Below are 15,882 nucleotides of genomic sequence, written 5' to 3'. Positions count from 1 at the left end.
TACTGCCGGCGGTTGGCGTCGCTGTGTTGGGTTGGAGTGGTTGGGGGACTGTGGCTGGTATCTGTGCGCTTGTGGGGTTGTGGGGGCTGGCTGGCGGTGGCTAGACGGCTGGTTTGGGGTCTGGCGTGCGGACGGGGTGCATTGACTTCTTCCCCAGTTGGGGGGCACCATCCCCTGGCCGGAACTCGTATGGATACGTTGCTGTGTGGATGGCCGGGATGCGGTGTTTGCATTGGGCATGGGGCTGTGCAGTTTTTCTGCGTTTGGTTGCTGGTATGGGCTCTGCGGGGTTGGGTTGGGGCGGGCGGGGGCTGGCTTTGTTTGGCGGGGGGTGGGCTCGCGTGACGTCACGCTAAAGTGGTCTGGTGTGGGTCACGGGCCGTGGGGGGGGCGGCTTCCTGGCCGTAGTTCCTGGTTGTCGGCCGCATGGACTGGGGGGGATGTCCGGGCCCTCTACTCCTCCTACTTATAGCACACACAGTCACACAAATATAGGACTTTGGGGGATTGTCCTGCGGGGAGGCATGGCGGGGGGTTGAGGATGCCTCCTATGGGGCTCCGGTCCTCCTGTCTTGTCCCCTGCTCGTCCATCCCTCAATCTTAGCTGCATATTAGACACTTAGGATTTGGAGGGCTCGGCTTGGTTGGGACCCACCAAGACCTTGATGTCCCCCAATTTTAATCGCATTATTAGTTCCCACAAGCATACATATCTCACTCACGCTACAGTACACGCATCAATAGGGACTGGAGGTCGGCTGTAATGGCTGACCTCCTAATTTTAACTACACAGTAGACACTCTGGGGGCCTTGTACACATGCATGTGGGGGGGTTGGGGTTCGGCGCACCCCTCATTGCCTCGTTGGCCGGTGCGGATTCCGGGGACTGCGTTCTGGTGGCCTGCCAGGCTTTTATTAATTTATTATTATTATTTTTTGTTTTTGTTTTATGTGTATATATATGTATGTATATATATATATATATATATATATATATATATATATATATATATATATATATATATATATATATATATATATATATATATATATATATATATATATATATATATATATATATATATATATGTCTTAATTAGATTATCCAAAAAATAGTGCTCGATACCGTGGTAGAGCGTAATATGTATGTGTGGGAAAAAATCACAAGACTATTTCATTTGAAATAGTCTTGTGATGAAATAGTCTTGTGATTTTTTCCCACACATACATATATATATATATATATATATATATATATATATATATATATATGTGTGTATGTGTGTATGTATGTATGTGTATGTGTATATGTATGTATATGTATGTATATATGTATGTATATATGTATATATATATTTATTTATTTATTTTTTATTTTATTTTTTTTAAAATAATTTTTATTATTTACTTACTTTATTTTATTTAATTATTTGTATTTGTTATTTTTAATTTAATTTGTATTTCATTTTATTATTATTATTATTATTTTTTAAATTATTGTTATTTTTGTTTAATCTTATTATTTATTTGTGTGTGGCGTCGCGCGGGTCTCGCTTCCTGTTGGGTGGGGTCCGTGCCCGTGTGGCCCGACCTTGCGCTGTGGGGTCTCTGTTGGCGACTTGATGTGGTGGCGGCGCGGCGCCCGTGTCTGGTCTGGATACTGTGTCTCGGTTGTTTGGGCGGTGGTGTGTTTGTGCGGGTTTGGGTTGGGGTGGTGGGGTCTTTTGGCGGGGGGGGGGGGGGGGGGGGGGGAAGAAATTGGTACAAACTTCTAAATGACCATTTAGAGCAAAACAATTTCAAAAGAAACCTATCTGATCATTGTGTCTACCGAAAACAAACAGAAAATGAAACAGTCATTGTTATCATCTGGGTGGACGACCTGATCATTGCTGCAAGTAGCAAAGAAGCACTTGAGCAATTCAAAGACACAATGAAAGCCAAATTCAACATGAAAGACCTAGGTAAGATATCTTATTTCCTGGGTATTCATTTTGAACAGAAACAGAATGAAATCAAAATGGATCAAAAGATGTACATACAAAAGATGCTTGAAAGATTTGGCATGTCAGAATGCAAACCTAGAAGCACTCCTTCTGAACAAAAAGTAGAACTGAGCACTACAAATGAAAATGAGTGTGACACTACCAAAGTGGTAAACCCCAAAGAATACCGTGAAATCATTGGTAGTTTGATCTATGCCATGACCTGCACCAGACCAGATATCAGCTGGATTGTTGGTAGGTTATCACAAACATTGGCAAAGCCAACAGCACAGGATCTAGTTGCTGCCAAACGTGTGCTAAGGTATCTCAAGGGTACACAAGACTTTGAACTAAGTTTCAAGAAAAGTGAGGAAGGCCTCAACCTTATTGCATTTAGCGATTCAGACTGGGCATCATCGGTGGAAGACCGACGCAGCACTAGTGGATATTGTTTCGGTCTAACAAAACAAGGTCCAGCTATATCCTGGAAATCAAAGAAACAACCAACAGTTGCATTGTCAACTTGTGAAGCTGAATATATTGGCTTATCCACCACTACACGAGAAAGTATTTATATCACCCAACTGTTGAGTGGCATGGACAAATGTTTGTATGATTGTACAACAATTCATGGAGACAATCAAGGGGCTCTTTTGTTGAGCAAAAATCCAGTTAATAGACAGAGGTCCAAACATATTGATGTTAAAAATCATTTCATTCGTGAGGCACTCACTGAAGGGAAAATTTCATTAGTCTACAGAAGACACGGTTGCAGACAGTTTAACAAAACCTACTACAAGAGCCAAGATTGACAAATTCAATTATTATTTTTTGGAAATTAATGTGTTTCACTGTTTCATGGTCATGAGATCAAGGGGGGGTGTTGAGTAAATGTGATCTCATTGTTATTAATGCTGTTTCTGTGTATTATGAGAAGAGAGGCTTGCCGTCGTTGTTATGCGCCTCCAATAGGTTGTATACGGTAGTGCCCGGTTCATCCGCGATATCGTCACGTGATCTCTTCCGGTTCACTGCGCGCCAGGAAATGACGTCACACACACACAGAAAAGTTTGATGGAGTTGTGTTCTATTTTCCACAGTTACCGATGTTTTGTTTCCCGGTGCTGTGAGGCATTGTACTGAACCATTCTTAAAATAAACCATCATCTTTTATATATATACAACTGGAGTATTCATTGAAGATGAATGAAGAAGGAAGAAACCCAACACTCTGTATACACATATGCTAGCTGACAGTAATTTATACTTAATTTTATCTGATCTGTTGTTGAATCATTTTTCAAGAATGTTAGAATATTGTCAGAGTAATGACACTGTTATTAGTTAGTACATTGATGTTTAACACCTGAAATGATACATTACTATACATATGGATTCATGGTTCTCATGGCTTTTAAAAAAAAATCATTTTCATATCGATTCCTTTATAATCATTATTTTCTCTACTGTCACATCGGTTAGAAAAATGTAGTTGGGATTTCTGTCTGTTATTTTCATAATCATCAGATGTTGTGTCCTTTGCATATTTTCTTCCAGGTTTGGTCCAATATTTACAAAATATTTGTTGAAGTCTCTGACTACTTCTTCAACATTATCCTTTTTAATGTCTCTATCTATAAAGTATGAGGATATTCTGCTTCGTTATGGCCTTTCTTGTTTCTACTATTTAAGATGTTCATTGTTGCTTGAATGTTATTTTTATTTTCATTAATAGGGGCTGTATTGTGATTTTTTTCTTCTTCTACATTAAACATTTTCCTAGATAATATTTGTTTTTAGTCAAAATTTTGCATAGATTATGAAGGCTTTTTGAAAGTTCCTTTGGGGTGTGCCGTTTTGTGGACGGTCTTATTTACGTGCCTCCACTTCGACTGCGTCTTCTCTAAGGCTGTGAATCTTTGGGCACCTAATGATTCAACACAATTCTAGATTTAACATGATTCTCGATTCAAACTGATTCTCAAAATGTATTATTTGGGGAAATAATTATAATCAAACTTTTTCCAAGCAGGTTACAGGTTAGTAAAGCTACTTTTGGTTCCATGGAGATGGCCTAAAACGTATTTTTAAATGTTTTTTTTTTTCCCCCAAATTGATTTTTGAAAGATACGAATCGTTTTAGAATCGGGATGATTAAGAATCGCGATTCAGATGTGAATTTATTTTTTGAGCACCCTCACTCTTCTCATTGTCTGCCATGTTGCAATTTTTAGCGTTTCCATATCGAGTCTACTGACAGATATGTTAGAACTATACGCTACTTTGTATTACAAATTGCAACACTTTAATACTTTATCATAAAATCCTTTTCTACTTGTATTGTTTTTATATGTTTTATATTTGTGTTCAACTTATTCTGTTGTTTTTTTCTTAAATTGTTTGCATAATGTGTGTTTTTTTAAAACTAGTATTTTGCAATGCTTTTTTTTAGCTTTTTTTTTGTGACTAGTCTTCGTGAACAGTTTTTATTTTTCGATATTGTAGTTACCGGTACTTATCGAAAAATAAGTCGTTGGTGAATATATTCTTAAATAGAGTGGCACTTTGTTCTGTTGTTCTGCTTGGTTTAGTGATTTTTGGATATAGGCTCATATCAATTAATCAATGTCAATCAATGTTTATTTATATAGCCCTAAATCACAAGTGTCTCAAAGGACTGCACAAGCCACAACGACATCCTCGGTACAGAGCCCACATACAGGCAAGGAAAAACTCACCCCAGGGGGACGTCGATGTGAATGACTATGAGAAACCTTGGAGAGGACCGCATATGTGGGTAACCCCCCACCCCCCACCCCCCTCTAGGGGAGACCGAAAGCAATGGATGTCGAGTGGGTCTGACATAATATTGTGAAAGTCCAGTCCACAGTGGATCCAACACATCAGCGAGAGTCGAGTCCATAGTGGGGCCAGCAGGAAACCGTCCCGAGCGGAGACGGGTCAGCAGCGCAGAGATGTCCCCAACCGATGCACAGGCTAGCGGTCCACCCGGGGTCCAGACTCTGGACAGCCAGCACTTCATCCATGGCCACCGGACCTGTGCAACTCTCCCTCCCCAAGGGAGAGGGGAGCAGAGGAGAGAAGAAAAGAAACGGCAGATCAACTGGTATAAAAAGGGGGTCTATTTAAAGGCTAGAGTATACAAATGAGTTTTAAGATGGGACTTGAATGCTTCTACTGAGGTAGCATCTCTAACTGTTACTGGGAGGGCATTCCAGAGTACTGGAGCCCGAATAGAAAACGCTCTATAGCCCGAAGACTTTTTTTGGGCTCTGGGAATCACTAATAAGCCGGAGTTCTTTGAACGCAGATTTCTTGCCGGGACATATAGTACAATACAATCGGCAAGATAGGCTGGAGCTAGACCGTGTAGTATTTTATACGTAAGTAGTAAAACTTTAAAGTCACATCTTAAGTGCACAGGAAGCCAGTGCAGGTGAGCCAGTATAGGCGTAATATGATCAAACTTTCTTGTTTTTGTCAAAAGTCTAGCAGCCGCATTTTTTACCAACTGTAATCTTTTAACGCTAGACATAGGGAGACCCGAAAATAATACGTTACAGTAATCGAGACGAGACGTAACGAACGCATGAATAATGATCTCAGCGTCGCTAGTGGACAAAATGGAACGAATTTTTGCGATATTACGGAGATGAAAGAAGGCCGTTTTAGTAACATTCTTAATGTGTGACTCAAACGAGAGAGTTGGGTCGAAGATAATACCCAGATCCTTTACCGAGTCGCCTTGTGTAATTGTTTGGTTGTCAAATGTTAAGGTGGTATTATTAAATAGATGTCGGTGTCTAGCAGGACCGATAATCAGCATTTCCGTTTTCTTAGCGTTGAGTTGCAAAAAGTTAGCGGACATCCATTGTTTAATTTCATTAAGACATGCCTCCAGCTGACTACAATCCGGCGTGTTGGTCAGCTTTAGGGGCATGTAGAGTTGGGTGTCATCAGCATAACAGTGAAAGCTAACACCGTATTTGCGTATGATGTCACCCAGCGGCAGCATGTAAATACTAAAGAGTGCAGGGCCAAGAACCGAACCCTGGGGAACTCCGCACGTTACCTTGACATAGTCCGAGGTCACATTGTTATGGGAGACGCACTGCATCCTGTCAGTAAGAGAAGAGTTAAACCAAGACAAGGCTAAGTCTGACATACCAACACGTGTTTTGATACGCTCTAATAAAATATTATGATCGACGGTATCGAAAGCGGCGCTAAGATCAAGAAGCAGCAACATAGATGACGCATCAGAATCCATCATTAGCAATAGATCATTAGTCATTTTTGCGAGGGCTGTCTCCGTAGAGTGATTTGCCCTGAAATCGGATTGAAAGGGTTCACAGAGATTGTTAGACACTAAGTGTTCATTTAGCTGCTGAGCAACAATTTTTTCGAGAATTTTCGAAATAAACGGAAGGTGGGAGACCGGTCTGTAGTTTACCATGAGGTCAGGATCGAGGTTAGGTCTTTTGAGCAGAGGATGAATAACCGCTTTTTTGAATGCTAGGGGAACAGTGCCCGAGGAAAGTGATAAGTTTATAATATTTAACACTGATGGACCTAATAATACAAACAGTTCCTTGATAAGTTTCCCAGGAAGTGGGTCAAGTGAACATGTTGTTTGTTTTATCCCACTTACATGCCGTATACTGTTCATTGTATATATGAAGTGACGGCGTGGCTCCGTTGGTAAAGCGGCCGTGCCACCACCTTGAGGGTTCCTTGTTCGATCCCCAGCTTCCGCCATCCTAGTCACGTAAGTTGTGTCCTTGAGCAAGTCACTTCACCCTTGCTCCTGATGGGTCGTGGTAAGCGCCTTGCATGGCAGCTCCCGCCATCAAGTGTGTGAATGTGGAAATACTGTCAAAGCGCTTTGAGTACCTTGGAGGTAGAAAAGCGCTATACAAGTATAACCCATTTTTACAAGTCATCAGTTGCTTTTTGCTTATTTGGATAAAGAAGATCAATGTTAAAGCCCCCACCAATAAAAACAATGCTTTGGCTACTTTTTTGTTATCCGTGCCTAGTAAGGGAATGGTTAGTATTTGTTAATGTATGTGTCCTGTGATCGACTTGCAACCAGTCCTGGGTGTATCCCACCTGTTAGGTTTCAGCTCATTTGTCACCCGGAACAGGACAAGTGGTAGAGAATGTTTAAAGACGCAGCTGGCTATATAGACAATAACGCCATAGTCTTTATAAACAATCAGTTGACTATTTTTATGCTTACCTTGTTTTTTTCAGAGGCAGAATACTTCACTTTAATACCAGGAAAAAGGTGTTACAAACTGGACTTACCAAAACAATTATTTTGCATTAATTGAAAATATTCATTGGAGCAAAATCCTGATTACGTGCTGAGATGAAATCAGTCATTATACCATGTTACATAATTATTATAAAACTGCCTTATGCTGACTAACACACTTTAAAGTATGAATAGTCACAGGCAGCAGTGAGCAAGCAGATGACGGAAACTGACCTGTTAGACACATTGCCAGGCAACTGTCTCATCCTAGGGAAGTGACAGATTCATGCACAGTCTTAAATCAAGTGCATTATTGCACGGATGTCTCAATCGACAAGGTCAACTGGTGCAGGAACCCTAAGAGTCAGCGTATAATACACAACCTGCATGGAACCACCAGCAGCTCCCAGTCTTTCTGAATGTAGACAGTGACCATTGTCACGGTCTCTCTGTGCGTTTGTTTTGCGCCACCACAGTAGGAGCAGTCAGTGATGCTGTGAGGAGGGCGGGGCTGAGTGCCTGCTTGTTTGTGAGGTGATATCTCTTCCACCAATAGTGTTTCTACTAAGACAGCTTGGAGTTTGGCTCATACAGTAACTACTCTGTCAGTTTGGTCATTTGAGCGTTGTTTCAGCAAGACTGTTTTGCACTGTTCAATCATATTGATTGGAGAGTGGATGCCTTGATACCATCACCGGTTAGAGTAGGAATGACACAAGTTCCAGGTGGAACACACAACATCAATGTTTGCAGAGAGAGGAGGATATAGAATATATTGTATTATACGGATACATACAGTAATTTTTCTTTTCTTTATATATCCTTTCTTTCTCTCTCTCAGGTGACCCAGAAGAGTGAGGTTGGTCCGTCACAGTTGTGAGGTTGACAGTTGGGCTGATGGTAGGTTTTCTTATTTTCTTTTTTTTCTATTTATTTTAAATTGTTTTGCTAATTCTACTATCCCACTCTACTCTGTAGCAGTGGTCCAATTGGATTTTGATTTCTTGCAGTTGTATAGAGTGTCAATATTGTAGCCTTTCTATTCCTCTGTGAGACCAGCACGGCTACTTGTTCCTGAATCAAAGATGCACTCTCCCTTTTGGACTCAGATCTCCACAAAGCCGTCTCAACCTTGCATCATCCTCAGACAGACCGCTGACTTTTCTTTTTCTTCCTCCTCATCTTTCTGTGCAGTCTCAGCAGGTGGGCCCTCCCCCTCTGCCTCTGAGGATTCCTCAGGGCCCTGCTTTTCTGACCTTCACCAAGCCCCTACTTCTGTGGATCTTTTTGCAGCTGGCCAGGGCTCTGCCGCTGTAGGCATGATGAGACGTGGGACCAGCCTACAGAGCCGCCGCAGCAAGGGGTCAGGATCCGGGAGTGGAGACCGTGATCCTCTCCTGAAAAGCAGCCCACAGGCCCTGCATCGCCGCTACACTCATGACCCACAGCTGCACACCAGCCGCCCCCGCTCCTCTTCTGCTACTGATACCACACCCAGTAGCCCTGCCCCTGGATGCACAGGCGGTGAAGCTGTGCTGTCATCGGGGTACCAGTCCACAGATGAGACAGACAGGGTGAGTACAAATGTTTTCAGCAGGCAACTGTCAGTCTAAAATACACTTTTTGACAGCTAATGTATTTCTGTATGTGCTCCAGTCTTGCACACAGTAACAGCAATAAAGTATTAAAAACAAATACATGTTTAAGCAATTTTACTTTGGTGAAACAAAAGTCAATTCAAAATACTTAACACTTTGACCCAATAAAGCTACATTTACATTGTCTGTATTTAGTTTTTAGTTATATATATTTGTAACATTGTTATCACCTAAAGTATTATTTAATACAGAATTAAAGGTCCTACTTTTTATTCAAAACTATGTATTATTTCAGTTATTAGAGGCACTTCAAAATAGTTGAATCAACCAGACACTAGATGGCGCAGTGAGATCAGTCAAGTTTCAAGGAGCAATGGGCTTGGTTCATTTGGAGGGTATCCCTGCATTATAATGTCGAAGAATGGTTTTGTCACATCAATTGTGTCTATGGTTTGAATCTATGCCTACCCCAGGATGTCACATCAAACCTATTCCAGCTATGTCTGGATGACATGACACATGTCGTGCTGTATGACGGCTAGATGTAGTGATGCACTAGTTTGACCCCTAAGATAGTCTCAGTCATTTACTATCCGTGCTTCATTCCTGCACTGCAACATAGCAATGTCAGCCAGGTCATCCTAGTGCGTGGTCGCCGTAGTTACCCTGCAATCTGCTATATGCGGCCTATAGCTTCGCCTTGATGTGGTTGCCATAGCGACACAGCTGGCGGCCCTGAAACATTTTTGACATCCCGCAGATGTCGAAGGTGACATGTCTTTATGCTCGGGCATGTCAGAATGACAAATATTGACACCAAGACAATTTGTTTTTCTTTCTTTCTTTTCCTAAACCGTTTCCTCCCGTCCGCTCCCCATGTCTTTATTTCCTCTTTCTCCCTCACAGTCGCCCCTCATTTGTTCAGTCAGCTGGACCAACCCTCCCTTCCCCCCACCCCATAACCTCCCCCCTCATGGCAGGAAGCAGAGGGCAACCTTGCCTTGTCGAGATGAGTTAACACTAGCTTTGTTTGTGACAGCAGTTTTGTTATCAGCACTGTTTTAATTAAGCGTTTCAGAGGACGATGCGGTGAGGTGTGTTTGTGTGAGTGGATGTTGGGAGAGCATGTTTGAGTGTCTGTGGGACTTAGGGCAACGCAGCTGAGCTGTCTTTACCTCTGCTTGCTCTCCCTCCCTTTTATCATCCCTCTCTTCTCACTTGTTTGCACTGTGGACAAATGCAGCGTGGACCTGAGATGTGTGTGCACAAGGATATTTGGAGAGTGGGAGAGTCACATACAGTATGTGCCTTCAATGTATGCGTGTGTGCGATTGTGGAGTGGCTGATGTAAGGTGGAATGCAATTTGAAGGTAAATTAGAGTTGAGAGGTAAAGCAGAGGCTCCAGCTGTAGTCGGGCAAGATGGTGCAGCGCTTCAGCCTTCGTAGACAGCTTTCAAAGGTAAGATTGTGGTCACTGTCACACTGCTCCTCATCTACTGCACTGTGGACAGTGAAAGCACAGAAATGTTATTAAGGCTTATGCATACTGTGTATTGCTGTACTTCTTTGTTGTCTTGAAGTTGTTTGGAGCTATGTCACTTTGTATTACTTCAGCTTTGTAGCAGGGATAACGATGGTACATGGGGTGAAAGCTCACAGTTTGGTCACAAATGTACTCAACCCTTAGGTCATTTGATCCATACAGTTACTGAGTAGTTTTCTGTGCATGGTATCTCAAGCCTTGTTAAACTGTAACTTCTGCTACAGCGGCAACTATGGCAACCTACTGTATGAGATTACTTGGTGCAGTTATCCAAGCAATGTAAATATTGGAATTGCAGTACATTTCAGAGTTATTTTCAATTCAAGGTTAATTTACTATTTGGGATGTGCAAATTGATCAGCCACCGGTCAGTATGAATGAATTAACTTTTAATGTTGATCATCAAACGCCAAAATTGATATGGAAACGATAAAAAAGGTTATTGAAGAGATTTCAGAACCTTTAACATGTATATATATTTCAAACAGGCAAATTCCAGATAAAATGAAAATAGCAAAAATCGTACCGATTTATAAGACTGGAGACAAACACCAGTTTACAAACTACATACCTGTTTCTCTACTTCCACAATTTTCTAAAATCATTCAAAAACTGTTCAACAACAGATTAGACAAATTCATAAATAAAAACGAAACACTCACAGATAACCAATACGGATACAGAGCCAACATCTCAACATCAATGGCAATAATCAAAATAATGGAAGAGATCACAAATGAAATAGATAGTAAAAAATGTGCTGCTGCAGTGTTTATGGATTCAACAAAAGCATTTGACAATTAATCACAGCATCTTAATAAACAAATTAGAACGGTATGGCATCAGAGGGTTGGTTTTGAACTGGGTAATAAGCTACTTAACCAACAGGTAGCAATACGTGAAGATAGGCGAACACACTTCCACAGAGCTGAAAATATTTTGTGGCGTACCTCAGGGATCAATATTCGGACCAAAATTGTTCAATCTTTATATGAATAACATTTGTAAAGTTACAAAGGACTTGGAGTTAGTATTATTTGCAGATGATACAACAGCATTTTGTTCAGGAGAGAACACACATGAGATAATACAAATAACAGAATACATTATCAAATTAAAAAGATGGTTTGACAGAAACAGACTATCTTTGAATCTCAGTAAAACTAAAATAATGCTATTTGGTAACAGTAGAAGAGAAAGTCAAACACAAATACAGATAGACGGAGTAAATATTAAAAGGGTAAAAGAAAACACATTTTTGGGTGTAACAATAGATGATAAAATGAATTGGAAATCTCATGTAAAAAATACACAACATAAAGTAGCAAAAAACACGTCAATAATGAATAAAGCAAAACATTTTCTAGACCAAAAATCACTTCATACGCTTTACTGCTCGCTAGTGTTACCATATCTTAGTTATTGCGTAGAAATATGGGGAAACAACTAGAAATGTGCGCTTCATTCACTAATTAGAATAAAACATAATGTTGTATAGAGAGAACATACAAACCCTTTATTTATTAAATCACAATTATTGAAATTCAACGCTTTGGTGCATTTGCAAACAGCTAAAATGATGTATGAAGCAAACTATAACCTGCTACCCAAGAATGTACAACAATTCTTCTCAACAAAAGAGGAGAAATATAACCTTAGAGAAAAATCTAATTTAAAACATTTGTATGCTCGTACAACACTTAAAACCTTTAGCATATCTGTATGTGGAATTAAATTATGGAATGGATTAACCAAAGAAATTAAACAAAGCACCAATATGATTCAGTTTAAGAGACTGTTCAAACTACAAGTGTTCACAAAGTACACATAACAAAAATTATGATGAGCTGTTTATGTATTTAATATTTGTTCGCTTACTATGGTATATTATTTATTTATTATTTATTTTTTCACTGTTCTGTTACAGAGAACAAGGAAATTGGATAAAATTGCTATGGTATGAAAAGGGGTAGGATTAAATAAGCTCTGCTTCTTCCTACTCCTTTTCGGACATGCTGTAATGAAACAACTGGAATTATGTGATACATAACATTGTATCATATGCATGCTCAAAATAAACTGAAACTGAACTGAACCGATCATGTCTGGCTGACAAGCGCTTGCAACTGATTAAGTGTTTCCATACACAGTGTGGAGTTGCTCCCCTTAACTAATAATAAACACCTCCATTACAGCAATAAACTGCACTTTTTAGTATCTGAAGTGTCATTATCAAGTATTAGGACGGGGCTAGACATGTTATACAGCGTAAGCAAACTAGGTGCAGCCATGCTAATAGCTAAGCAAACCGCTAAGCTGGCTTTAAACATCACCAAGAAATAAGACCTTTGTAAACTTTAGGAATATACATAGAACCGCATTGCAGCAGAGAGTAAGCAGTTGATTAACAGGAAATTAATGTGAAGTGAGAATTACATTTTTATAGCGCTTTTTCTCAAGTGACTCAAAGCGCTTTACATTGTGAAACCCAATATCTAAGTTACATTTAAACCAGTGTGGGTGGCAATGGGAGCAGGTGGGTAAAGTGTCTTGCCCAAGGACACAACGGAAGTGACTAGGATGGCGGAAGCGGGGATCAAACCTGCAACCCTCAAGTTGCTGGCACGGCCGCTCTACCAACCGAGCTATACCGTCCCAATAATATATAAATATATAAGCCTGCATATATATAATTAAAGATTAAATATGCAGGTTAATAAGAGTTGAGACAGGATAATATAACAACACCTCTTGGTGTGTCAGCATTGTCACAGTCAGTTTATGACACGTAAGACGACCATCGGATCGATCCGTAAATTGGTAGTGTCCACACCAAGGGGAGTATAAGTATATGAGCCGTACTAGAATGTTTAGGTCAAGGTTTTTATTACCAATTTTTTTTTCATGTTTACAAAGAATAAGTCCCTGTACATAGCAGGACTTTTAGGGCAAAAAAAAAGGTTTTAAATGAGTAGTTTTTGCTTTTCTTTAGTTATTTTGTAGAATTTACTTTATTTTGCTTAAACAATTGTATGTAATAAAAGAGAATAAGGAACTAGTTTAAAGGGGAAATATGATTTTTACATTTAAAATACTTCCTTGTGGTCTACACAACACGTAATAGTGGTTCTTTTGTCAAAAATGTTGCATAGATTATGTTTTACAGACCGTTTTCAGGCAGCTTTCTGACCATCTCTTCAGAATGCGCCATTTTGCGGGCGGTGTTATTACGTGGCTCCACTTCGACTGTATCTTCTTCCCGCCCACTTTGTTGTAGTATTTAGCGCTTCCATAGCTCGTCAACTGACAGATATAAGTTAGAAAAATACGCTACTTTGTAATAGAAATGGCAACAACAGAAGATGCATGTGCATGCACCAGCCGGCAGTCTCCCCCACAACAAGAGGATAGAGAAAAAGAAGGAACTTATTGACAACAGCAACAATACTCGTTGGTCACTACAATGGCGGGCACACGAAATCCACTCTGGGTACATTTATCCTATGTATGGAGACATCTGGCTGTCACAAAAAGGAGCTCATTTCAAACGGGTCGTTTGGAGGAAGTAGGAAGGAACGCAATATTATTTTATAAGTGTGTCTGCAATGCCTCCATGGTTTGATTTCAAATTTTTGGGACTCACGAAGATCCCAAATACACAACAACAGGTACAATAGGTATAAAAAGTTGGTTTTGAATAATAATTGCCCTTTAAATATTGTGTTGATATTGTTAAACAACAGTAGAATTCACCATGAATAAGAGAAGACTGTACAGTAAATACATGTAATCCGTATTGCTATTGGCTAATCTCATTCCTGGATGATTGGAATTGGCAGCATGAGACCCTGATTGGAACATCTCTATTTACTATGTTGAAAACCACCCATGGGCTAAACACATTCTTCCCTTGGTGGAGCTTTTACATACTGTAACTGCTTTGTTAAAAGCCTGCAATTCTGCAGCTGGTGCTCAGCCTGTAGGATTTATCACAATTAGCTGCAAAATGATTAATTGGCTACGCCCTGCCCAGTCATGTTAAACTCAAGATAACGTTCACATGAATGTTAATACTGTAATAATGTGAACATGGATATACATATAGGATGTCGCTGTTAAATTGGATAGTCACTCAGACTGGGAAAACAGTAAAACCGACTAATTGGAAGTGAATAGCTCGAAGGTACAAAATTTTGAGTGTCAGGAAAACAGACTTGTTTAGGACAGTCGATGGAAAAGAACAATGGTTGCTGCTGAGATTAAACAGAAACTAAGCCTTGAGGCTTGTCCTCTCACTCTGTAAGATCTTTATGTGTTTGTCTATATCTGAGTGACTGAAACTGTGGATGTGGAGAACAGGATCTCCTACAGGTTCTCTGGCTTCTAATGGCTAACCCCTTTGAGAGTTAGAGCTTTGAAAATATTTCATATTCAGGGAGTGTGGAAAAGTAAATAGCATCTCCTTCCCTCGGGCAAGATCTCCACATGCACACCTGTCTTTCTGGTCATCCTTTGTCTTCTGTTATCAATTCCATTTACTTTGATATCCATGTCAAAGTGAACATCCTGTGTTACTCGGAAACATCCCTAACCCAACCAGACTGACCACATCCGGAGTATTGTGTTTCAAATAGCATCATATAGAAATCAATTTCCTTCTGTTCAAATGCAAATGTCTCCTTTCCCTGTTTGCAGTTACCTAATTCAATTAGATAATGACTCTTGAAATGTAATATGTGTTGATTAAATTAATGAAATGATCAGGACCAACAGATCACATGCTTGAACTTTGATTTACATCAAAATTCCCTGTAGATATATTTAGTGAAATCCGTGAAGTCCAAAAAGTTGACTGTTATCGTTTAAAGACAGCAACTTTTTTACGTCACATCTACACCTGCCAAAATATGGTGGGTATGCGTTTTTCGTATTTAACACGCATTTTGACTCTTTGATATGCATGTACAGTAGGTACATGCTGCTCTCCATGCATTGTGTTGCATTTTATCAGTTTCAATTACATGGCATGCACCTAAAAAAAAATAAAAAAATTCTAACCACTGAAAAAAAAATACCGCTGTGTATTCCACTTGATCAGGGAGTGTGCATAGCCAATTCTTGCAAACAACTTCAACTCAAATCTCGGATCAGCATTTTTAATTAAAATTACTGTTGCGACACATTGATTAGTTCCTGCTAGAGATGTTCTGATCCCGATTATGGAATCGGATCGGGGCAGAGAGTTGCCTTTTTTAACTGTTTGGCAATTAGCTAATGAGCAGCCGAGCCAAGCCGATTTTTAACGCAGCTGTGTCCCAATGTTTACATGGCAAAGATTGTACTCACGTGAAAGATTCCTTATACAGATACACACTCAGGGAGAAACAATTACATTTCTGGATTCCTTGTTACACAAATGCAGAAAGTGCATGTGTGAATTACCAGTGGAGTGTGTTTTTGCCAGAACACAAGCT

General features: G+C 40.0%; 1 protein-coding gene across 1 annotated transcript in view; it reads left to right on the top strand.

Annotated features, from left to right (window-relative positions):
• tmcc1a (transmembrane and coiled-coil domain family 1a) overlaps window positions 1–15,882 on the top strand; it is a 113,049-nt gene that overhangs the window by 32,801 nt on the left and 64,366 nt on the right. The window contains exons 2-3 of the mRNA XM_062053579.1: window positions 8,108–8,166; window positions 8,461–8,840. Coding sequence (XP_061909563.1) covers window positions 8,586–8,840 — 255 coding nt within the window. The 5' untranslated portion in view covers window positions 8,108–8,166; window positions 8,461–8,585. The remainder of the gene's footprint in view (window positions 1–8,107; window positions 8,167–8,460; window positions 8,841–15,882) is intronic.

The sequence above is a fragment of the Entelurus aequoreus genome, linkage group LG07, assembly GCF_033978785.1.
Source record: "Entelurus aequoreus isolate RoL-2023_Sb linkage group LG07, RoL_Eaeq_v1.1, whole genome shotgun sequence".
Lineage (NCBI taxonomy): Eukaryota > Metazoa > Chordata > Actinopteri > Syngnathiformes > Syngnathidae > Entelurus > Entelurus aequoreus.
The sequence above is the reverse complement of the archived record's forward strand: the minus strand, read 5'-3'. Positions and strand labels throughout refer to the sequence as shown.